Source organism: Galeopterus variegatus, unplaced genomic scaffold (assembly GCF_000696425.1).
Source record: "Galeopterus variegatus unplaced genomic scaffold, G_variegatus-3.0.2 Scaffold362, whole genome shotgun sequence".
Classification (NCBI taxonomy): Eukaryota; Metazoa; Chordata; class Mammalia; order Dermoptera; family Cynocephalidae; genus Galeopterus; species Galeopterus variegatus.
In genome coordinates, this window is record NW_007726473.1 from 111,477 (window position 1) to 135,214 (window position 23,738).

The 23,738-nt window shown below is 36.9% G+C and overlaps 1 protein-coding gene across 2 annotated transcripts in view; it reads left to right on the forward strand.

The window, feature by feature from the left end:
- The first annotated feature begins 144 nt into the window (after positions 1-144).
- Positions 145-23,738, forward strand: part of YAP1 (Yes-associated protein 1) — a 118,400-nt gene continuing 94,806 nt past the window's right edge. The window contains exons 1-2 of one of the 2 annotated variants that reach the window (XM_008567988.1): positions 145-305; positions 2,948-3,198. In XM_008567988.1, coding sequence (XP_008566210.1) covers positions 201-305; positions 2,948-3,198 — 356 coding nt within the window. In that variant the 5' untranslated portion in view covers positions 145-200. The remainder of the gene's footprint in view (positions 306-2,947; positions 3,199-23,738) is intronic. The other variant, XM_008567987.1, reaches the window with a different exon arrangement.

The window sequence follows — 23,738 nt, forward strand, 5'->3', positions numbered from 1 at the left end:
ACGAAGTTATACGACAGGCCCCCCAGGGCCAAGGGCAGCCACCCGCGCAGCCTCCCCAGGGGCAGGGCCAGCCGTCCGGGCCCGGGCAGCCGGCACCCCCGGCGTCCCAGGCAGCGCCGCCGGCCCCCCCCGCCGGGCACCAGATAGTGCACGTCCGGGGGGACTCGGAGACCGACCTGGAGGCTCTCTTCAACGCCGTCATGAACCCCAAGACGGCCAACGTGCCCCAGACCGTGCCCATGAGGCTCCGAAAGCTGCCCGACTCCTTCTTCAAGCCGCCGGAGCCCAAATCCCACTCCCGACAGGTAACCTCGCCGCCCCTCTTCCCACTTCCCGGCCGGGCCCCAGGCCGGGGGGCGCTCGGGAGCCGCGGCTGCCTGCTCTGGCCAGGGGAGAGGGGTTCCGGGAGCTCTAGCGGGGGCGGGGGTCTCGCGGTGAAGTGGAGGACTTGGAGGCGCCCGCTTGGCCGCGGTGACCGGCTTCCCAACTCCTCCCGGAGTCCGGGGCCGAGATTTGTTTTTCTTCTTGGAGTTTCTCTCTGCGGCTGCAGCCCCGGGGGGCGTGCTTTCCCCCTTCTTCCTTTCTTTCTTCCCGGGGTTCCCGAGAGGTTGGCGGGAGTGGCGGGGGAGGTGGGAAGGAAGGAAGGGGGTGGGGAGAGCCGGCCCGGGCCGCGGTGGGCTTGCACAATGCGCGCGCCTCCGCGCGCTCCGCACCTTCGCTCCCGCCCGGGCCGGGCCGGGAAGGGGGAGGGGGGCCTCTGGCATTTGTGTGTGGGTGACTTGCCAGCGGCGGCCGAGTTTGTGAAGTTGAGCCCTCGGCCCCCTTTGCTTCTTGGGCCTCTCGGTCCCCTTCAGTCTCCTGGGGAGTCAAATAATTGTTCTCTTGTTTTCCAGTGTTGATTAGGGGTGGGGGTTGAACCGGTCCATTTAGTTTCTTGCTCTTTCTCCCCCTCTCCCTCCCTCTCCCAAAAGCATTTTGCTCGCGGCCCAGGCGGTTTGAGAACACAGGATTCGGTCTTCCCAGACCCAGACTTTCCTGGAAGTTGTTTACGGAGTTCTTTCACCCCTGCACTTCCCTTGTGCCTTGGAACTTGGGCAGACTCGCACTTATCAAACTTAGTAGGGTTCGCGTGTTGGTTTCCCAATTGTAGACTATTATTTACAGTCTGTTGAAATGCTTTTAATTTAGCCACATCTGTACGTTGCGCAGGAACTGAGTTGCGCTTTACAGTACCAAGGTTTTAATACAAGCCTTTGATAATACACTGCAGGTTGACTCATAGGCCGATTCCTGCCTAGTTCAACTGTGATTAAAAGTTAATGTTTGGGAAGCGATGACTAATTCTAGGATCGCCATTGCTTTTTAATTCTTACTGAGGATACGAACATGGCTGCTTTTCCACATACACAACGTTCGATTATTTTGCCAACTTGGGTCAGCATTGAATTGAAACTATTATGAAAGTGCTAACATTCCAATAGGTCCCAGTGGATTTGTTTAGTGTAGGATTCTCTTTTTATCTTTTCTTTCTTTTTTCCTTTCTATACTTGCTTCAGGCTCAACTTCAGCATAGGAACTTTGCCCAAAAGTTAATTGGTTTTCCAAATACTGCAATGTAGTTAGCCCACTCGGGCTGTAACTTGAGTGGAAAGGAGAGTTACCGCCCCCACTTCCATTTCCCCTCCTTTTTGCAGGCCTGTTGTATATTCTGTCGCAGACCAAGGGGTTTTGGAACTCAGAAAAGCTCACTTAACCTGATGACAAAAACCCGGGTTAAGGAGGAGGAAGGAAAAACAATTTAACTGCTTGGCTAAACACTTCAATTTGTTAAGAAGTAGTCTTAGGTATGCTTTTTTTCTCTTATCCCTGGAAGTGGGTTTTTAGACTCGTTACGGGTGAATGTGTGTTGGCCTGCACCCTACGACTACACAGCTATGCTGCTAGTTACTTAATATGTTTTGAAAGTATAAGACACATAGGAGATTGAATTCTCCATTTTGTGGCACCTATAAGCCAAAAAGAATCTCAGCTGAAAAGTGTACTTATTCTTCTAGTAAATAATTACATAAGAATTTGTAGCTAGCAGTTTGTAAATCATACTATTCATAATCTATTTTTTGTTTATTTTAAATAAAATTTAAATAAGTCGATTATAAATTCTTTTATAATATTCATTTTCCATCTTGAAAAAAAAGCTACTTTGCAAATGAGAAAACTGAGGCTCATGGAAGTTAAGCTATTTGTTCACTGTCACACTAACCAGCTTGCACTTCATATCTTTGGGGTCTGAATGCAGAATTTTTTTCTGCTATTACATAGTCGTGAATATGTGTATGACTTCTTAAGTTATATATTATGATTGAACTGATAGCGTCTTCATTTTCTAGGTATAAAAATATGGTTGGTTTTTCATTCCATTCATTAGATGGCTTTTAAGAACTTTTGGGTGGTTCTGAATCTTTTGCACTCATTAAAAGTTGTGTAGCTTGTGATGATTGCTTTATTGATGGTATTTGTTCATAGCAAGAAAAAATGACAAGGGCTTGTTTTTTCCTAGGCCAAACCCTAGGGAAAGACATTAATTACTTAAAACCTAGTTTAAAAAAAATGTATATTGTTTGGGTTGTGTTTATACCTGGAACACTTTAGAAAATTTTATTATTTTCGGAATGTTTTATTTAGTAGAACCCATGTCTAGTGTGTAATAGCTAAAAATTCATTTAGGTGGGTTACTTATCGGTAAAATTACAAATGTTTATAACAGTGCTTATTAAAATTACATAAAATTAAAAGTATCCATCTGAAAACCTGTGTTCCTCAGTGTCAAATATTAAATGTTGAAATTTGCCTTTGAAACTTAGATATTTGGTTGCAATGAAATTCTATCTAGAAATTTAAAGGGATGCTCTCTAAAAAGTTTTTTTTTTAATTTTAAAATTTCTAATAGGCCAGTACCGACGCAGGCACTGCAGGAGCCCTGACTCCACAGCATGTTCGAGCTCATTCCTCTCCAGCTTCCCTGCAACTGGGAGCCGTTTCTCCTGGAACACTGACCCCCACAGGAGTAGTATCTGGCCCAGCAGCTGCACCCACAGCTCAGCATCTTCGACAGTCTTCTTTTGAGATACCTGATGATGTACCTCTGCCAGCAGGCTGGGAGATGGCAAAGACATCTTCTGGTCAGAGATACTTCTTAAAGTAAGTGCAAATAATGGTGGGAGACAGTTATCTAAGAAAAACGTGTATTGAGAAACACAGTAAAGTGATGTCAAGATACAGAATACTACCTAGTTTTATATTTTGCTTAATATTTATGTCAAGCTCAGTTAATCTTTCATAATTTTTTTTTTTTTTCAGTTTGGTATGACCTACATACCTTCTTTAGCGTGTAAAATATTTTGAAAGTTGATTGATTCTTGGTTCAGAGCCTTTTAAAAACGGTTTCTTTTGTGTTAGTTTGGATAGTCTCATTTTGAGTTTGTGCCAAATCTATTAATTAGCCTAGCACCAAACAGAAAGAATATCATGAAAATGTTCATATTCTGAGAATTATAGACTGGCATTGACTTAAGAAATATATACAGTACTACTTATATATTTTTAAATAAATAATTTTATCGGTAAAGAACTATACAACCAGTAGGATTTTTTTGAATGTCAAAATTTTACAGTATTTTAAAGTGTGAAATGACAAGCACTTTAGTTGTAGTTTGATGTGATTTGTCAATTTTTTCCTCCAAATGTAAAGAGAAATACAAGTTTTTAGGTTTGATATGTAATCACTTAGTGGCAAACTTCTCTCAGGCTAGCACGTCTTCAAAACAGAATCCCATTGGGTTATTTATTTTTATCAGCCTTTTTGACTATGACAAAATGGCAAATTGCATTAAACCGAAAAGACCTAAATGGAATTTTTTCCCCTCTGATTTTGAAATTAAAGACCTTAGTTTTATGTTGCATTTGGATTAAGTGTATACAAAATGTTGCCTAAAACTAATTATTATATGCTGAAATTGATGTTTTAAGAAAATGCTCATTTAATAACATTTACTCAGGTTGAGATGATAAAGTGAAAAACAATCCAAGTTTTGACTGAGATCCGTCTTGACAATCTACTCCTGAGGCAATTGTAATGTATATTTATTTGATCGAATAATACAGTTAATGATAGTGTTTTGTTGTGTGAGTCTTGTTATGTATTTTATATTGATTGTCTTTCAGGGCGGGTTGTTACTTTGTAATGTAAGATAAAAAGTTTTGTGACAGGCTTATTTAGGAAAAGAGAAGAGGAAAAGGTTTGAACTTGATAAGTGTCTACAGTTTTTTGCCTCCTTTTCTGCACCTTTTTCTTTTATTCCTTTTTTGGTGTCCTGCTATACATTTCAAAGGGTCAGGTTACAACCAGAACAATAAAAAGCCTGAGACTGGAAAGTACACACAAGTCTGGTAAACTCATCTGCATGAGCAAGATCATTTGTTCTCAAGCAGACATCCAAAGTAAATGATTGAAAGAGCTGCTAGCTGTGAGGGATGTGTCTTGAAGGGGAAAGGAGTGGAAACAAACCAGGTTGTTAGGAAGAGAAAGAAAGGCTGTACTTTTTTGAACCTCTCCCTGCTGGGTCACATGCTGACCTGGGGAGATTTTTAAACAGCTTAATAGCCTGCTTGTCTCCTTTCTTTGGTTGACGCTGTGGCTTAAAGTATAAGGTTAAAGAGCAATATTTATGCTCTTCTTCTTAGTCTTTTGTGTCTTGTAATAATTGCTTGCGGTGTCTGCCTGCATTTTCATTATTTTGGATGAGTTATCTTTTTTGGAGCTGAAATTAATATTCTAGATATTTATTTTTAAAAGTTTCCAATGGTTCTTCCTTTGAGAAGAAATGTTTCTCTTAAAGGTATTCATACATAAATGGATTAATTAAGGTGTACATACAAACCCCCACCCCACTCATCCCACTCACCCCAAGGAAGGTAAAGCATGCCAAAATTAGAATTACACCATATGAGGAATGTTTGCAGGAGTGGAGGGAAGTTTACCTGGAAAAGAAAAAATTGGGAAAAGGAGAAATATGACATTGTTCTTTCAATACTTTTGAGGGACTTTCATGTGGAAGTAAGCTAGGCTTATTATGATAAGAAGCATGAGGAGTTTTGATTCCATGAAAGAATTTTCTCATATCAGGCTTTTCAGAAATAGAGGGTTTTTTCCTGAGAGATAAATCATGGTAATAAAAGCTGGTGAAATCGTGAATTAGCTAGCACCTGTAAGGGATTGTTTAGAATGTTCCTAATAATTGGATGTGGAAGATGGGTGCTGTGGACTTCTAAAATTTTATATTCATCTTGGGCCGGCCCCATGGCGCACTCGGGAGAGTGCGGCACTGGGAGTGCAGCGATGCTCCTGCCGCGGGTTGGCTGAGCACCGTGTGGGCGACACCACACCAAGGGTTGTGATCGCCTTACCGGTCATGAAAAAGACAAAAATAATAATAATAAATAAATAAAATTTTATATTCATCTAAAGAGTATCTGTTTTATGAACAATATGCAGCTTGGAGAAATACTATGAAAAAAATTAGTTCACCTAGTGAACTAGTTGCATACTTTACATTAAACTCAAGAGTGAAAAGTTATATCTTACTATACATTTTTTTAGATATTTTTTGAAACTAACTTAAATTACAATGGTCCAAATATACAAGGTGAAGTAATTTGTGAGAAAACTTAGAAATGTTGGCTTTGGAAACAGCCAATTGTTGCCTTGTGACTGTGGATGTATGAGTTTTTTGAAGTCAATTAGCCTATCCTCTAGTTTTATGGAAGCATAATTACTGAAGGATTATAGGCAATCATTGGTATTTTTAAAGCTCTCCTTAGATCATTGAGGTCTTCTGGAGAAGACTTGTACCTTATTCTGGCAAGTGATATGGTGGAAATATGGTACTAGCTATGTTTATCCATGACACCTATTGAAGTTCTGTGATAATTGTGAAGTGTGTATATAAAAAAAAAAAGCTTAGTCATTGTATACTATGTATAATACCTATTCTACTGAATTTACTGTTAGAAACTAATTTCAGCATGGTACATTGAGCTTTTACTTAAAAATAATTCATCCTCTTTACAACTCAGCATTACTGCCTTCTTCAGCTGTCTTATAGTTTTTTCCTACAGGAAATAGTTCTTCAAGTAGTTGGTCAACAACTTCCTATTTCTTTATAAGCTGCTGAATAACTTCCTGAATTAGTATTCTATAATATCCCTGGTTACAAGGAGTGTTTTTACTTCTCAGATTAATTTTATTGAATCTGATACCTTGTAACTATTACCATGTACAAAGAACTTCTTGTGTATAATGTACCATGTAGGACCTTATAATTTGATTTAAGGAATCTGATCTAATGATTTGAAAAGTTTATAGATTTGCATTGTTTTAGTAATATTCTTATAATAATTTTTAAAAGATAGTTTTTTTCATTTCCATTATTCATCATTTTCTGAATAATTGGCCATAGTGTTTTTAGTCCTTGAAGATTCAAGGACTTGAGTATCTTGATCCACAGTTTAAAAAGTGTATTTTTTCCAGAGATTTTGACATTGCATAGCTTTTAACTCAGACATATTCCAGCATTAAACAAACTTGCCTTGTAGTTGATTGCTATAAATAGTTTGATTTTTTTTCTGCTACCTATGTTACTTTAGAAATGAATGTGCCACTTCCCAAATAAAGCTTCCTCAGAAATGTATCAATTAAAGGAGATGAATTAAGGTTTCTTGTTATATATAGTTCTATCTTATGCTTCCCCTTTCAAACACTTGCCCAGTAGAAGACTATAAGCACATACAGTGTATATTGTTAACAAATAAAGATTAGATGTTTTAAAAAGGAACCGTTTCATGAGAAACAAGGCTGTGCGGTTTCTTGTTATATTAAGTGTAACTCATATGATTTTCCTTTAAAAATGAAAAGTTTGTAATTTTGCCGTTAAATGCTGATTAAGCTTCAAACATGCTTACCACCACCACCACCACCACCACCACCACCACCACGGACAAAACAGTTCAAATTGTAATCACAAAGTATTTCCCTATCTGAGGGGAGGGAGGGTCAGTCTCTGCCTGTTTGTCTTGCTGTTGAGGCTGAGTGGAGAGAAAAGATGAAAGTATGCCCTCATCGCTCAGAGAAAATGCTTGCTTCTGCTCTGTGGGTGCTTATCTTAGGGAAGAATGGCCTGCAGTGCTACAGCGATTTAGGGAGGAAAACTCTGGAGGAACTGCGTACAACAGTGGCAGAAGAAAGAGTTGGAAGATAGTGGATGTGACAGAGTAAATAGAACATAGAGATTAACTTATTCCCTGGGAAAATATTGGGTACTTGTAGTGTGAACTAAGAAAGATATTTAATTAAGAAACTAGATGTTTAGATACAGCAAACTCAGTGGGCTGAAAGATGGTAGGCTAGTTTTCTTTAAAAAAAATAGCATCCCCAAAATAACCCTCCCCAAAGTCTTATTTTAACCATTTTAAAAAACAAAAAATGTAGGTAGTTTAATACTTGAAACTTAATTTTTTTTTTTTACAAAAACTGACATCAGACCTCCTTAGTAATGTAGAGAAATATATCTTATTTTGCAGTTAGAAAAATAATGCTAATTAGTATCCTAAAATAGTAACTCTGTCATGGACTCTCCGCATTGCCTTTTACTTTAAGGCTTTTGGGGAGAGGTAAACTCTAAACCCAACCTTTTAGTTGCCAAAATGTATATTGAAGTTTAGGTTGACGTCATTTTTAAAATCAGTTGTTAAGATTTAAGATATTCAAATTTAATTTGCTACTTTCTGTAACTGTAATTTAGCCATTAATGATGGCTTGAAAGTTTAATAATAGTTGAGTAGCATTGTATAAAGGGAGGTCTTAAAGAGCTGTGTGGTTCTATAACTGTGGTTACTAAGTGATGAAGTTGTTATAAAAAGGGCTTCCGATTCTAGGATTAATCAGAACTTCAAGCCATGAAAGAGACATTGCTGTTTTTATGAAGAATTGGTTCATAGTTTTGGTTGCTCAAGTACCATAGCACCAAGTTTCCTGGGAACAAGTACTGCCACCGTGGAAGCACTTTTATTTACACAGGGCTTGACCCCTACTAAAAACAAAGCAGTTTAGTATACATCGCAACAGCCCTTTTTTCCCCCCTTAATATTCTAGACAGGGAAAAGTGTTTCAATCCTCACTTGGCTCTTATCATGAGAAGAATGATAATCTTTAACACATCAAGTGATAAGCTGTTGTTTCTTTGAATAATGTTGCAGATTAACAAAATAATGAAAATGGGAGTATCTATTAAAACACCAGGTTTTCTTCCACCAATGCTTTATTAGTGGTTAGTGCTGTTACTTCATTTATCTTCACTTTAATGTGCTTCTCTATCTCTTCATGGGATAATATTTGCCACTAGACTGTCCAGTTCTTCAGCTGGGTCCTGATTTGGGAGAGAGTAAGGGGACATTTTGTTAAAATCTTCTTCCTGCCTCTTGCAATTGCTAAGAATTGTTTGTTTGTTTTTAAAATAAGGGTTTTATTTGACCAATAAGTATGTTTAGAGAGAAGTGCATTTTGATACATGCATGAAAACTTACTACAGACTTTTTGATTTAGGGTTTAGAGTAAAGACAGCCTTCGTTAGAGTGCTACTGTGTGCTTTGACAAAATTGAATATGGACTAGAAAGTTGTTTGAAATCCAACTTCTTACATATTCTGAGGAGACTGTAATATGGAGTAGGCATTTGGGAAGAAAGCAAACCCTACTATCTAGGAGATGTGGGGCGAGATGTAGATTTTTTTTCTGTATAAGACATGAATGTGGGTTTCTTCTGTTTTATATTTATAAAACTGCCCTCTCCCACCCTCCTTCCTCCTTCATGTATCTGATTTTAAGGATTTCTTTTAATAAGGTATACATTTTTTATTACAAAAGTGACACTTGTTCATTAGAGAGAATTGGAAAATTCAGAAAAGGGGAGCGAGTAGGGGAGAAAGCACCAAGATTCTACCAGTGAGAGGTCTGTGTTGTAGATACTTGCTTTCATAGCCTTGTGAATAAACATATTTTGAAATTTAATTTTTAGGGGAGTAACATATACATTGATTTGGAAAAATCCGTAGATACTATAAGGTTTATAAAGAAAAAAAGCAGTGACCTGCATTTCTTTATCTCTGGCTTTCGTTCTCTAGAAGCAAACACTTTTCTCTCCTTTTGGATATTTTTCCCCTGGTAATTTTTAAAATTCTGTATTTATAAAATATGGTAAAGTGCTATTTCTTCAATTTTCTTCACCCCTCAAAATCCTCCTTCCCTTAATCCTCCCAATATAATTACTATAATTTTTTGTTAAATATTTTTATAGTATATGGCTGTTTCCATTTTGCCCACAGCTGAGCCATATAATGTACTATGATTTTCTGAACAACTTTTATATTTTCTTGGAATTGTTAATTGCCTTGTTTTTTTATTTGTATTTCTTTTGCTTTTTTTTTTTTCCTTTTTGTCTTTTTTACTGACCGGTAACGGGTTCGCAACCCTCGGTGTTGCGCCCGCACCGCGCTCAGCCAGTGAGCGGGAACCAGTCTCCACATGGGATCCAAACCCTCGGCGGCAGTGCCACTGCGCTCCCAAGCAGCGCACTCTCCAATGCGCCACCGGGCCGGCCCTTCTTTTGCTTTTTTGTCCCACTTGGAGACCTCCCTAAGAATCCTTTGTCTTCCTGCTCTGGCCTAGACTTGTCACTTCAAAGTTGTCATACTAGGCTTTCTCAATTTGCTGACTCTTAAGAGTTTGCGTATCCCTCAGAATTTGCTGAGAAAAAGGGTGCATGGGAGGCAACTGTGTTGAGATCTTTTGTGTCTAAAAATAGACTGTTTTATATCTGTTAACATTTAATTGGTTGTAGAATTCAAGGTTAAGTTATTTCTCTTTGGAATTTTAAAGCATTGCTCCATTTTATTGTAGCTTCCGGTTTTCTTTTTTTTTTTTTTTTTTCCTTTTTGTCTTTTTTACTGACCAGTAACAGGATCGCGACCCTCGGTGTCGCGCCCGTACCGCTCTCAGCCAGTGAGCGGGAACTGGTCTCCACATGGGATCCGAACCCTCGGCGGGAGCGCCGCTGCGCTCCCAAGGGGCGCACTCTCCAGTGCGCCACCGGGCCGGCCCAGCTTCCAGTTTTCTTATTGAGCAGTTAAAACCAACTTGCTTCCCTTGGGGATTTTAGTATTTTGTCCTTTATCTTTGGGGATCTGAAATTTCATGATATGCCTTATTATGGACCTTTTAAAATTCATTGTAAAGAATGCATAGTCTGGATACTAGGTCTTCAATGTGAATTATGCCCCTAAAGTTTTGCAGTGCCATTGTCCTAACTGTCCTTCTATCTTGGAAAACATTTCTTTTATTAGTTCCTGGATAATTTCTTCCAGTCTGTTTTATCCGTTCTCTTTTTCTAGAATTCTTGCTAGTCAGAATAACTGTTTAAAGACTTCAGTTTGAACAAATAATTCATTACAGATGGCAGTGGACAAGAAAAGTCCTAATTGGTGAATTTTATGTTAAAAGATGTCTGTATATATGTGTCAGCCAAACTTCACTCTGTAATACCATTGTGCCCAGCTGTTTTTGAACTTAAAAATCTTTATTCTTAAGAAACATGTAACTTTTTAATTATTTAATTATTGTGTAATAAAGAAGAGATATATAATATGCATTAAAAAAAAGAATAACTCAGGCCGGCCCGGTGGCGCACTGCTACAGTGTGCCGCTTGGGAGCGCGGCGGCGCTCCCGCGGAGGGTTTGGATCCCACATACAGACCGGCCGCTCACTGGCTGAGCAAGGTGCGCGCGCAACACCAAGGGTTGCGATCCCGTTGCCGGTCCCGGTCCGGTATGGGCACGACACTGAGGGTTGCGATCCATTGCCGGACACGAAAAAAGACACACAAAAAAAAGAATAACTCTTTAATTATCTTTTCTCCCCTCTTTTCTTGGCCTTTTGTTATGCTTTTTGGGAGATCCCTTCAACTCTAACTTTTAATTTTTCCGTTGATTTTTTCAAAAAGCTTCTTATCATTCTTAATTTCCAATGGCTTTTTTCTGAGCTTATTGTTTGTTTGTTGTTTTTAATAACATGCTCTTTTTATTTCATGAGTGTAGTAATGAAGTATCTCTCTGAGGATATTATGCTGAGTTTTTTGGTTTTTTTTTTTTTTTTTTAATGTCTGCTACTGCCTTCATTGTCTAAGTGGGCCTCACTGGAGAATGATACAATAGGGACCAAGCCCTGAAGTTGTGGCGGGACCTAAATGTCAGTATCTTAGTTATTCCTTCTTACAGTAGCCAGTATCTCTAGGTAAAAATCTGCCAGTCTCTTCTCTAGAGAGCATTGATGACCATGTGTGTTAAGAAAGACTAACCACCAGTGTTCTAGGGCTGAATATTGTGAAGTTTCATCCCTGCTATTGGCTGTGCCAGGTGTCTGAATCCACAGCCAACGGGTGCATTTCTCTGGAATATAAATATCCTATCTTCTGCTTGGGCCAGGCAGAGAGGTGTGCAATAGGTTTTTGAAAAGTTGTATGTAAGCTGAATTTTTGTGAAACTAATTTATAATTATTAGGTTGACTAGACGAGGCTACTTCAAAAAGTTCATGGAAAAATAGAATTAAAAGGTAATATGAATCTTTCCATGAACTTTTTGAAATATCCTCATATAAACTTGACAGTTTTCTAAGCTCCAAACAACGACTATTAGCAATTTCATATGATTTGACTTAAAAATTACAAGATCACTTTTTTTTTTTTTTCCTTTTTGTCTTTTTTCGTGTCCGGCAACGGACCGTAACCCTCAGTGTCACGCCCATACCGGACCGGGACCGGCAACGGGATCGCAACCCTCGGTGCTGCGCCCGCCCCTCGCTCAGCCAGTGAGCAGGAACCGGTCTGTATGTGGGATCCGAGCCCTCGACGGGAGCGCTGCCCCGCTCCCAAGCGGTGCACTGTAGCAGTGCGCCACCGGGCCGGCCCACAAGATCACTTTTTACTCCATCCTTAAATAAATGCTTTTTACCAGTCAGATGATTAATTCAATTATATGAGTACTTGTCCCTGTTAGTGTCAGTTTTTCTAGCTTACATTTCCATGTGTTAGAGAACTGTATACTTTGACACCAGGGTTGTTGACATTGAGCAGTGTATGAATTTTTTTCAGAGGGTTCGGATTCTGCAAAAAAGTGAGATATTCCTATCTGTATGTCATTTCCAAGTTCTTTGTCTTGTATATACAGCTTTAAAATTCAGGGCTTTAAAATAAAACAGCTTTACAGAATTAGCAGCATACATCTTCCTCCCTCCCTTCCTGCCTTCCTTCCGCCTATCCATTCATCAGTCTATCCATCAATCAGTACAGATGGTGGTAGGAAAAATATTTATGCATATCTAAATTGTATCAGTAATATCAGTATACTTGCATATAGGTTAACCGCAAGAGGTTTATAAGCTTTCCCTGGCAAGTGCTCTTTTCACAGATAGAAAAGTAGCCTATGCTCAGTCTTCAATGGGCCATTGTTGATATCATAGAATATTTTTTTCTCTATGTACTGTCCAATGGTCTCATAAGCATTTTTAGGGACTAAGTTAGAATTTAATGAAGACTGAGTTTAGGTTAAAATAGAAACACCAATAGGTGGTGACTGAGATGTGTCAGGACCATTTGTTACTGTTGATCTCGAGTTGAATTTCTTCAGGTCTACTTTTTCAGCAATCTCCTTGTTTAGGTAAAAAGTGGTTACGTGTGTAAATCTGTTGGGGAAATGAGGAGGCAAACCTTTTAAGAACTGCATAAAATTGTAGTAACCAAAGCAAAACAAGAGCAGAATACTGTAAAGCAATCAAAGAAGCAGGTTAAAAGCTACCAAAAAAAAGGATACTTCTGGGTTGTAAATGGTATTAAAGTGTTGAATGATGTGGGGAAGAATGGAGTAGAATCAACACATCTTACATGTAGAAATGAGCTAAATAAATGGAGAGAGACCCTGCCTGGAACTAATACCAGTGATGGGGTTACAGTTAAAATTTACCAAGGTCTCCTGAATAGCTTTTTTTTTTTTTTTTTTTTTTTTTTTTTTTTAACTGGTGAAAAGTTGTCCAGATGTTTCTGTTTTTCCTCTACACATGTTCAGACTGATATAGGTTATGTTTCCGAAATCATGTACTTTGGATGGACTCCAAATGATGTAATAGGATCACTTTTAACCCCTCCCAACTGGAGTGTGTGCACACTTTCCTGTTAGGACTAGTACAATTCTCTCCTTACAGGTGAGAAAATAATCAGTTTCTTGACAATGATATGTAAATATGTAAATATCATTGTCTTCTCTATTTGAGGACAAAGCATGCCCTTTGTAGTATACCTGTTTTTTTCAAATTTTGAGTTAGTGCCCATCATACTTCAGATAAGAATCGCACAGCTTAGCTAGTTAATTAAGGGATAACTTCCTTCATCAAACACAGTGGTTTTTCTCAAAAAAGACCCACTTGGTTCTGGATGATGTGTTGGGTTGTTTGCTTTGATGTGGTTGTAGTTTCCTTCTCCCGATCATTCTTTCTGTTATTTTCTTTGAATTCATTATATGTGCTTAATGGTCTCTTGATTTCATAAACACCTGTGTAGTGGTTTTATGTAGCAGGTATTGTTTTAAGGGTTTGCTGGGTCCCACTCTTTGGCACTGGGAAAAATTAATGATAGTTTTGTTGGACTGGATGGTTCTCAAAACTCCATTGTGGGTCAACATGTTTGCCTTTACATTGCTAACTTTTTTGAGACAGTAGTCAAGTCATGCTTATGGGAATTAGCTTTTTCAACTCAGTGAATGTAGGGGTAGAGGAAGTGGGAGGTCAAAGGCAGCTGCAAAAGGGTTTTCTGGTAACAACAAAGAGCTTTCCTTCTCCACCTTGAATGACATTGTGTCTTAAGGGAGTCCTACCTTGATTCTGGTAATAGTGATTAACTCTGCATTCCGACTTTGGGCATTTTATTCATTTTTTAAAAACAGTTCCTCTGATATCAAAACACTTGAAAAACCATTAAATGGCTTGGTTTTACTCACTGCATGAAACAAATTGTTTAAAAGTGAGGATCATGCATTATATGAACAATTTCAAATATAATTGTGTACATTTTTTAAAGGTTTATTTTGATATTAGTGCCTATTTAAGATTTTTGTGTTTTTTTGGCTGCTTTTTGACTTATTTGTCAGAAAAAGCTAGTTGAAAGGGATTGTTTTCATTTTCTCGTACTATTTAAATTTAACTTAATGTTCATTTGTTTACCAAGTGAAATTATTAGAATTATGCAGACTGATATAAACCCTTTTCATACATTATTTCTGTTTTACTTGGTAATTATCACTGCAAAAATTGAATTTTAATAGTAAAATATGTAAAATGTTACAGTTTTTTACTTTTAAAGTTGCATAGGAAAGCAGTTGATGACTGAAGCATCAACTTTCAGAGATTTAAAGAATTTTTTAAAATAAGCTTTAGAATTTGTTTTAGAAAAACAATCAAATGGTTTAACCTATTTTATATTACCAAAACCAATTCTTGGGTTCTTGTTTATTAATCAACTTTATTCAGATGAGTCACAAAACAAACCTACTAATATTCTGCTTATCACCATTATTTACTTCTAATATTCTGCTTATCACCAATATTTATCACTAAATTTTGTCTTTAAAATACTCTAGGATTTTTAATATATTAATAAAACTTTTGTAGAATGCCGAGCCATCACAATTCTTTACCTAAATTCAGAATTTAATATAGTTTTTGAAGGAAGTTAGGAGTTTCTTGAATGCTAGTAATGTTAAGAAGTGAATTTAGTCAACAGCAACATATTAGGCTAAGATTTCAACTCTTCCTTTTTTATAGTAAGCCACATGGAAATAATTTACTGTTACTGATTATCTTACTTTGGGCATCCATAACAAAATACCATAGCCTGGGTGGCCCGAACAACTGAAACTTATTTCTCACAGTTCTAGTGGTTGAGAAGTCTAAGATCATAGTGAGGACAGGTAGGTTTCATTCTGAGGCCTCTTCTCTTGGCTTGTATGTTGCTGCCATCTTTTTGTGTACTCGCACAAACCTCTTTTTGTACATACAGGAGGGAAGAGAACAAGCTCTGTGGTGTTTTTTCCATCATGAGGAAACCACCCTCATGACCTCACCTAACCCTAATTATCTACAAAGACCCCATTTCTAAATACCATCACATTGGAGGATTTGGGCTTCAATAAATAGATTTGAGAAGGACACAGACATTCAGTCCATGATACCGACTTAACTGAAGAGTTTGTATTATGAAAATTTGTGTTTGGAAGGTCAGCTATTTAGATTGTAATATCAAGGGTCTCTCACTTACCTTGGCATTGACTTGTTAAGGAAATTTTTTACTTTCTCACGTCAAAGTGCCAGACTAGCACTTTATTACCATACTTATTTGTTACTGTTCTGATTTTAAAATATCAAGATATTATAAACAGCATGTACATTATGTGCAGATGTGGGAGTGATGTGATGTGAGAGTTAAGTTTTTTACATCTCCCTATTGCTGTCCATATTATTTAAAAGTATGTTCTTTGTCCTAATATGCTATGCCTCTCCTTTTTTTATCTATGAAAAATTTGAAATATATATACAGAAGAATATATAAAAATACTTATCTTAAAGAATGATTATGATGCACATACCCATGTAACCACTATTCAGGTTAAGAAAGAGAATATTGTTAGTTCCTTAGAAGCCTTTCGTGTGCCTCTCACTGATTACAGCCCTTTCCCTCCATCCAGAGGAACCCATTGTCCTGACTTTTAACTTTTTAGTTTCACCATCTGTGTGTGTACTCTTTCAGTTACCTATTACTGCATAACAAACTACCCCAAAACTTCTGGCTTAAAAGAACAGTTTTATTATAGCTTACAATTTTGTGGGTCAAGAATTAAGTTAAGGTGCAACTGGATGATTCTTTTCCATGTAACATTGATGGGGAGGTCATTCAGTGCCATTCAGCTGGCAGATTGGGTCCAAAGATGGCTTCATAGTGGGAGGTCTTATCTTTGGTGTGAATGACTGTTAGGCCAGGCTTAGCTTGCATTATCCAACAGAGTGCCTGCCTACACATGGCCTTTCCAGCATTGCAGTCTCAAGGTAGTTGTATTTCTTAAATAGCAGCTGAGGATTCCTAGAGAGGGGACTTCAAGAGCTCCAAGCAGAATTTCCAAGCTTCTTACAGCCTAAACTTGGACATATTCTATTGGAAAGGCCAGTCACTAAGACTAGTATAGATTCAAGCCAAAGGAATTAAACTTCATTTTTCAATGGGAAAAATAGCAAAAAAAAGTGGTAGTTATTATTAATTTGCTACAATCCTTACATCAGTTTTTCTTAATTTTTAACTTTATATAAATGAAATAATGCTGCAGATATTTTTGTGATTTGCTTCTTTTGATCAACTTTGTGAGACTCATGAATGTTAGTGTAGTTTATTTTCATTGCTGTATAGTTTAGTTACTTTCGTAGCAGTATGGCTTTATTTAATGACTAGACCACAATTTATCCATTCTATTGTTGCAGAACATTTGGGTTGTTATATAATAATGTTGAACTGAACATTCATGTACATGTCTTCCATGCAAGGGTTTCTCTGTATATATGTACAAGAGTTTTTCTAGGATATATATATATATATATTAAGAATAAAATTGCTGGGTCACAGGATATGTGCATCTTCAATTTGACAGTTCCAGTGCTTGGTACTTTTGCTAGTCTTCTGTGTTTATATTGGTATCCCATTGTGGTTTTAATTTACACTGCTTGAATCACCAGTGAATCTGATCACATTTTCATATGCTTTTTGTCTGTTCAGTGTTCTCTTTTCTAAAGTTCCTGCTCAAACGTTTTGCGCACTGTTTTTAATGTTCCCCCTTTCCCTCCCTGTATGACTAGTTGATTGTGCTTATTTACTAATCCTTCCGTGTCTGCAGGACATAGAGCTATTTTTCTGTATTCAAAAAGTTTCATATATGGGTCTTTAATACTTTTGTACTTGACTTTTATGAATGGTATGAGCAAAGGTGTCTGGATTAATTTTTCTTTCTTTCTTTTATCAAATAGATACCCCGTTTTCCTAGAACCATTTACTGAAAAGTCCACTCCTTCCGTCACTGATTAAGCCATTCCACCTCTGTCTGTAATAGATGCATAGATTTTTACTCTGTCCTGTTTGGTCTCTTTCTATCCCTGTGCCAGTAGCCCTGACTTAATTACTAGAGTATTAGAACATGTCTTGATAGTAGAGAAAGTCCTTTTATCCTGTTTTGGCTATTCTTTGTTGTATTCAAATAAATTTTAGAATTGATCTGTCAAGTTCCACAAAGAATCTCTTGAAATTTTGAGATTGCAGTGAATCTGGAAAAAATTTGGAGAATTGGCTTCTTTGTGCTGTTAAGGTTTCCTGTCTATGATGATAATATAAATACCTCCCTCGTTTATTTTCCCTTAATGTAAAAGTTACAGTAATCTAAAGACTTGGAACTAACTAGACCTGGGTTGGAAACTCAGTTCCGCTTCTTATTGTCTTAGGACCTCAGTCAAGTCACATAAACTCTCTAAACTTCAATTTTCTTTCTTTCTTTTTTCTTGCAGCTGGCTGGTATGTCAATTTTCTATCTATAAAATAAATAGTAATACCTACCAAGCAGAGTGAAAAAGATTAACTATCATGTTAAAACCCTTAGCATAGGATAATAACCTCTCAATGACTGGAAGTTGTTATATTAACATTGCACTACATCTATCTCCTTAAAGTTTGTGGGATATATTTTTTTTAAACTGGGTACCCACATAATGTTATTTTAATATAATTCTTAGTAGTAAAGAGGTTAAAGCTTACTAGTTTAACAAATTCATCAAAATAATATATATGGGTAGAATTTAGATGATGGGTATATGAATGTTCATTGTAAAAATCTTCCAATCTTGCTGTGTGTTTGAAATTTCATAAGAAAAACTTGAGAAAAAATAATGTGTGAAAAATATATAATATTGAAAAGAATTTGCTACTCTCATCCCCCCACCCCACCCCCATGTGAGGTCTTAACAAAGGCAAGTTAAATTTGACTTTTTAGGTTAAGTGTTTTATTGAAATATTAGCACATATCTGTTCTCGTGGGCTGATCTAGTTTTAAATATTTCACATATTATTAGTCATTGCGCTTTTTTTTTTTTTTTTTAACAGTCAAGGAGTTTCTTTATATCATTAACTTTAGAAGATCTTCTAAAAGTATTTATAACACAGTTTATAATTAACTTCTGATTTTTGGAGAGATGGAAGGATTGAACCAAGTCCTTTCCTTGGTGTATTTGTTATCTATTGCTGCATTAACTGACTATGCAAAAAAACTAATGTCTTAAGACAATGATTCTGCCATTTGGTTTGGCTCAGCTGAGAGTTCTTACCCCTATATTGCCTAGGATCACTCATGCATCTGTTTCTGGCAGCTGTATTGGGGCTGGAGGGTCTAAGAAGATTTCACTCAAATGTCTGGAGCCTAAAGTGCTGGCTGGCTCTTAGCTACGTCTTTCCACATGGTCTCATCATACAGCTGTCTGGTCCAGGCTTCCCTATGTGTTGGGAGCATTCCAAGAGGATGAAGGTGGAAGCTTTAAAGCCTCCTGCCTGAAAGCCATTATACAATGTCACTTCTACCATATTCTGCTAGTTGAAGCAAGTGGCAAGATCAGCCCAGATTCAAGGGTTTAGGAAGTAGAGTCTGCCTGTTGATGGGAGGAACTTCAAAAGATTGTGGCCATGTTTTTTCATCAACTGTACTGGATTGGAAGTTTTGTTAAATAATGTTCATGATATAGGAATTATCATCTTAGGTCCTGAAAAATTGGAGTAAAACATGTCAGTGGAAAACAGTTTATTTTGTTAAGAAGTAAAATCTCATTTTTTAAATGAATAATTAATATAAATTTGATAGGAGTTTCCTCTTGAGATACCATCATATTAATCAAGTTATTTTCAGACCAGTAGATTGGACAGATAATGGGCTTTTGGTTTACAACTCAGCATTTATGATTTGGCACTAATCGTAATTATCCTCTAAAACTTGATTCTGGTATTTTGCGAAAAACTCTGATGTTAAGTTGTTTAGATTAATTTAGAAATGAACTTACCTGGAAAACTGTAGTAGAAATGGAACCTGAATTTCCTGATACCTGTGTTTCATTTAATTACTTTGTTGCTCTCTTTCCCTTCCTGAATTCAGTTGAGAAAAATGTTTATTGTTATTTTTGATGGGTTAGACTTTATTAATTTGCTGTTCATTGAATTTTTGGGTTAATTTACAGACTAGTCAGTTATCTGAATTATCAAGTTATATGTTTGTATGTGTTTATATACATAAATATAGGCAAAGTAATTCAGGAAGCAAGTATTTGCAGTGACTTTAGGATGATTGTTTATGTTGTTCCTGCTTCCCAAAAGTGTTTTTTATGATCAAAACACACGTGTCCAGGTTTCCAGGTTTCTTATTGAATGAGCATTTAAGGAGCACTGCTTCAATTAAAGGAAGGTGATGAGTCTTCTCAAGTATTTAATTTCAAAACTAAGCATATGTGTCTTTTTTTTAAGGCCTATAAAAATAAATTTTTTTTCCTCTTCATGAAATTGAGTGATGATAAAAACTGATTTAATCCATTGTAATTTTTTGTTACCTAAAAGTCGAATTTAAACAGTGGACCAGATTTCAGCACTGTGATTCATACTCCCAAAATGAGTAACACAATTAGCAGGATACCCTAGTTGTTCTCTTGGCTTACCAAAAAAAAAAAGTCTGGGTGACTCCTCCATTTTTGGTAGTGGAGTTGTATTGGGTCTGTGAGGAGGCTTTACAAGAAAAAAGAGCAGCTATTTATGGAGCATTTCCTCAGGCCTGCAATTTGAAGCCATTATAGCAAAGTTGCTGAGCAAGTCAGTGATTGCAGGCCAGCAGTCATTCAGGCCCTCACCCTGCAGCCTGTGTGGAGTGAGTGAGAACTACTGCTGTGCCAAATTTGCCCTCTTCGATCATTGTCAATTCCCTAATTTTTAAAGAACAGAAGGGTTGCAAACATTCTAAACCTTTTTTGTTAACAGCTATATTATTAAGAGATTATAGGATATAAGCTAGCTTTTGAGTGATATTGTTCAGTGTCCAAGAATCCAATGATTCCCTCACCCCCTATTCCCTTTTAGTTAATTAAAATCAGGTCATCTTATCAAATGCAGAGCTTGTCCAGCAGTTTTGCTTAAGCTCATAGCAACAGATGTTGGGTTTCTATCAAAGGAATAACATCCTTTAAACCTAGAGTCTATGTTTGGGAGAAGTTTGAGTTTGGATTTTAGGTAACTTTGTTTACTACCTATGAAAAACATCATTAATTTCTGTGTGGGTTTCCCCCACCCCCCTAAACAGTGGTAGAAAATGAAATAAAATGGTCTCACTTGTGTTTTTTGTCATCAAGGGATGAAATTGGCTTGTCTGAATTTGGTTGGGAAATTGTATTTGATTGGATATGAGCATATGATGAACTGAAAACTAGTGAGCTTCAGTCTGTTCGGGATAAAATTTGTAAGGTTTTAATCTTAAACAGGACACTTCTAACTCGTGAATTTCACAAACTTTCTACTCTTTGGTGTCAAACTTTTAAAACAGTAGCTTTTCTATGTTCTAGTTTTATATCTTAAAAAATTGGGTTGTTGTTGCATGGTATTCTCTGTCCCTGAAAAAAATAAAATCTGTATTTTTCTATTGTTTTGGATTCAATTTCAGGAAAATTTTATATAACTACTAGAGAATTAGTTTTCAGAATACATATAATTGTAATTCAAGAAAGCATCAATCAATAAAATCAGGAATTACATTATAAGAATTGGAGTCTGCTTTTAATTCACATTCTTTGAAAGCGTTGACATTTGATTAACTATTATAATCTAGGATATTTAAAATTATTTTCTAATCATATCAGCTTTATCTATAACAGATAACTATTTCCTAACTTACTATGTTTCTATAACTGCCCCCACCCCCCCACCCCCAACCGGTGATAGTCAGCAACACAGATTAAAAAGAGAACAGCATCATTACAATATATCCCCCAAATTACTAGGCCTTTTAAAAATGGCACTGTAGTCCCTGAATAATCCTCTTGAGTTTTGTAGACTGGGTGAAATAGTGAGTTTCTTAACTGTGGCAGTTATAATTGAGAAAAATTTCCTAGTTTTGTGACCTAAATTGAGATTTAGGACATTTCTGTTTAGCAAAACGGTGGCTTTTGTGAACTTCTCTTTGAATGTCCTGCCTCACCTTTGTACCGTGCCTTCCCCCGTTTCTAGGAACTACTTAAATAGAATACAGATATCTTCAAGATTCCTGTCAGATGTTATTTTTCCTAGGGAGACTTTCTAGATTTTTCCTAGCCCCAAGTATGCCTTAGAGTTCTCTTCTGGCCTTCCATGAACCACACTGCTTTGGGAGTACAAGTTTTCACTTTAGACTTTTTGACATTGTATAACCCACATCTAGCATAGTGATAGCATGTTATAAATGCTCACCAAAAAAAATGTTGAGCACTGCTTTTAAATGTTGTTCCTCGTCATTTCAGAAGCATTGAATTATTTTCATCTGTTTTGGTATCTTCATAAGGCTCTAGCACCTTACCCAGGGCTATGGGACAAGGATTGAAAGCAGCCTGGTCCCTGTCCTCAGGAGGCAAGGTGGGCGAAACAGTAAGAAGTGGCATGAGAAAATACCTAATCAACTGCTAACAATGTGGTAAGCCCTAGGTAGTATAATAGCACCTTACCCAGGGCTATGGGACAAGGATTGAAAGCAGCCTGGTCCCTGTCCTCAGGAGGCAAGGTGGGCGAAACAGTAGGAAGTGGCATGAGAAAATACCTAATCAACTGCTAACAATGTGGTAAGCCCTAGGTAGTATAACTTAAGAATGCAGAAAAAGAGATTTCTGTGTCAAAATTGTTTGAGGTTTGTGGAGGAGTTTGGTTTTTGGTTGTATTTGAAAGATGGATAAATAGTATTGGATAAAATAGGATTTTTCAATACTGAATTCTTTTGTTGACATTGCTTTATTTGTGAATGGTTTTGTAATTTGACAACTTGTGATTTTAGTAATTCTGCACTTGGCAAAAAAATTTTTTTTCTCTCATTTGGATTTTAGCTGCCTGATTGCTTGTCTCCTCCACTAGATATTGCAAGGCCCATTCAGTTCTCCATTATGTCTCAAGCATTTAGCATAGTGTGGCTGTTCCATATGATTTAATAATGTGGCTAGCTGGCTGATTTACTGACTTAATTCTGAAGCATTGGTTTCCTTGTCTGTAAAATTAGTGGATTGGACCCTCTATATAGTTTACAAGAACTTTTTCAGCTCTAAAATGCTATGAAAATCAATGAAAACTTTCCTGGAATTCCTAGGTCTGTGTATAAATATTAAGTATTTTCTAACGTGATAATGTATTTAAAGTGCTTTTCATTTAGAATATAGTATACAAAGTTTAATATATAAACAGTCGTCCCTTCAGTATCCATGGGGGACATTCCAGGACCTATCACTGATACCAAAATCATTGGATGCTCAAGTCTCTGAAATAAAATGATGTAGTATTTGTATATAACCTATGCTCTTCCTCCGATACTTTAAATCATCTCTAGGTTACTTATAGTACCTAATACATTGTAAATGCTATGTAAATAGTTGGTTTACTGTATTGTTTAGAGAATAATGCCAAGAAAAAAGGTCTGTACGTGTTAAATACAGGTGCAGTTTTGTTTTTTGATGTCTTCTGTGATTGGTTGAATCCACGGATGCTGAACAGAGGGCTGACTTTACTACCATTAAGCAAAAAGACTTAGTAATGTTGATAATAGGAGGACTATTTTTAGAGGAAGGATTTTTCTTATTGTGATTTAACTAATACTGTGTAGGAAAATGAAAAGTAAAAGCTCTAAGTGACATTACAGGGTTTGGGTAGAAATTAAGATGGACTTGATACTTAGGGCTGAAAGAGAAAAGGGAGAAGAGGGGGCCAGCCTTTCTAGAGAAAGAATCATTGATCAGTTTGGGGGGATAGTTTTAAGGCTGCAAACTGATTTTAAGAAATATTTGTCCTGTTTGAGAAAATACTAACATATAACTAATTGATTGTTATCTGTTAAGCTGTAGAAAAGAAATTTTTAAAAAAGCTTTGAGATTTAAACTTCCAGCTGTTTCTAATTTGTACCTCTTCTGCTAGCCCCAGAACTGAGAGGCAGTTACCATTTCTGAAAGCTAAAAAAGAGCTTTTTACAGCCTCCTCAGAGAAGAGCTATCATTGATGTTAGAGCCACGCATAGCCGGACACGTTTTTATATTTTTTGGAATCTGTTCTTTGCAATCAGTTTTAATTTTGGACTGTTTGTCAAATACAAGTTAGAAATTTTTTGACCCATTGTAGGCAGTAATACAAATTGTTGGTGATTGTTTAGTTGCTTTATTTATTCTAGCGTATGGAAGAATGTTAATATTTTGGAGTAGGGTAGTGATTTATACTTAGATTTAATTTTTTAAAAAAATTTGTGGTTAATAAGA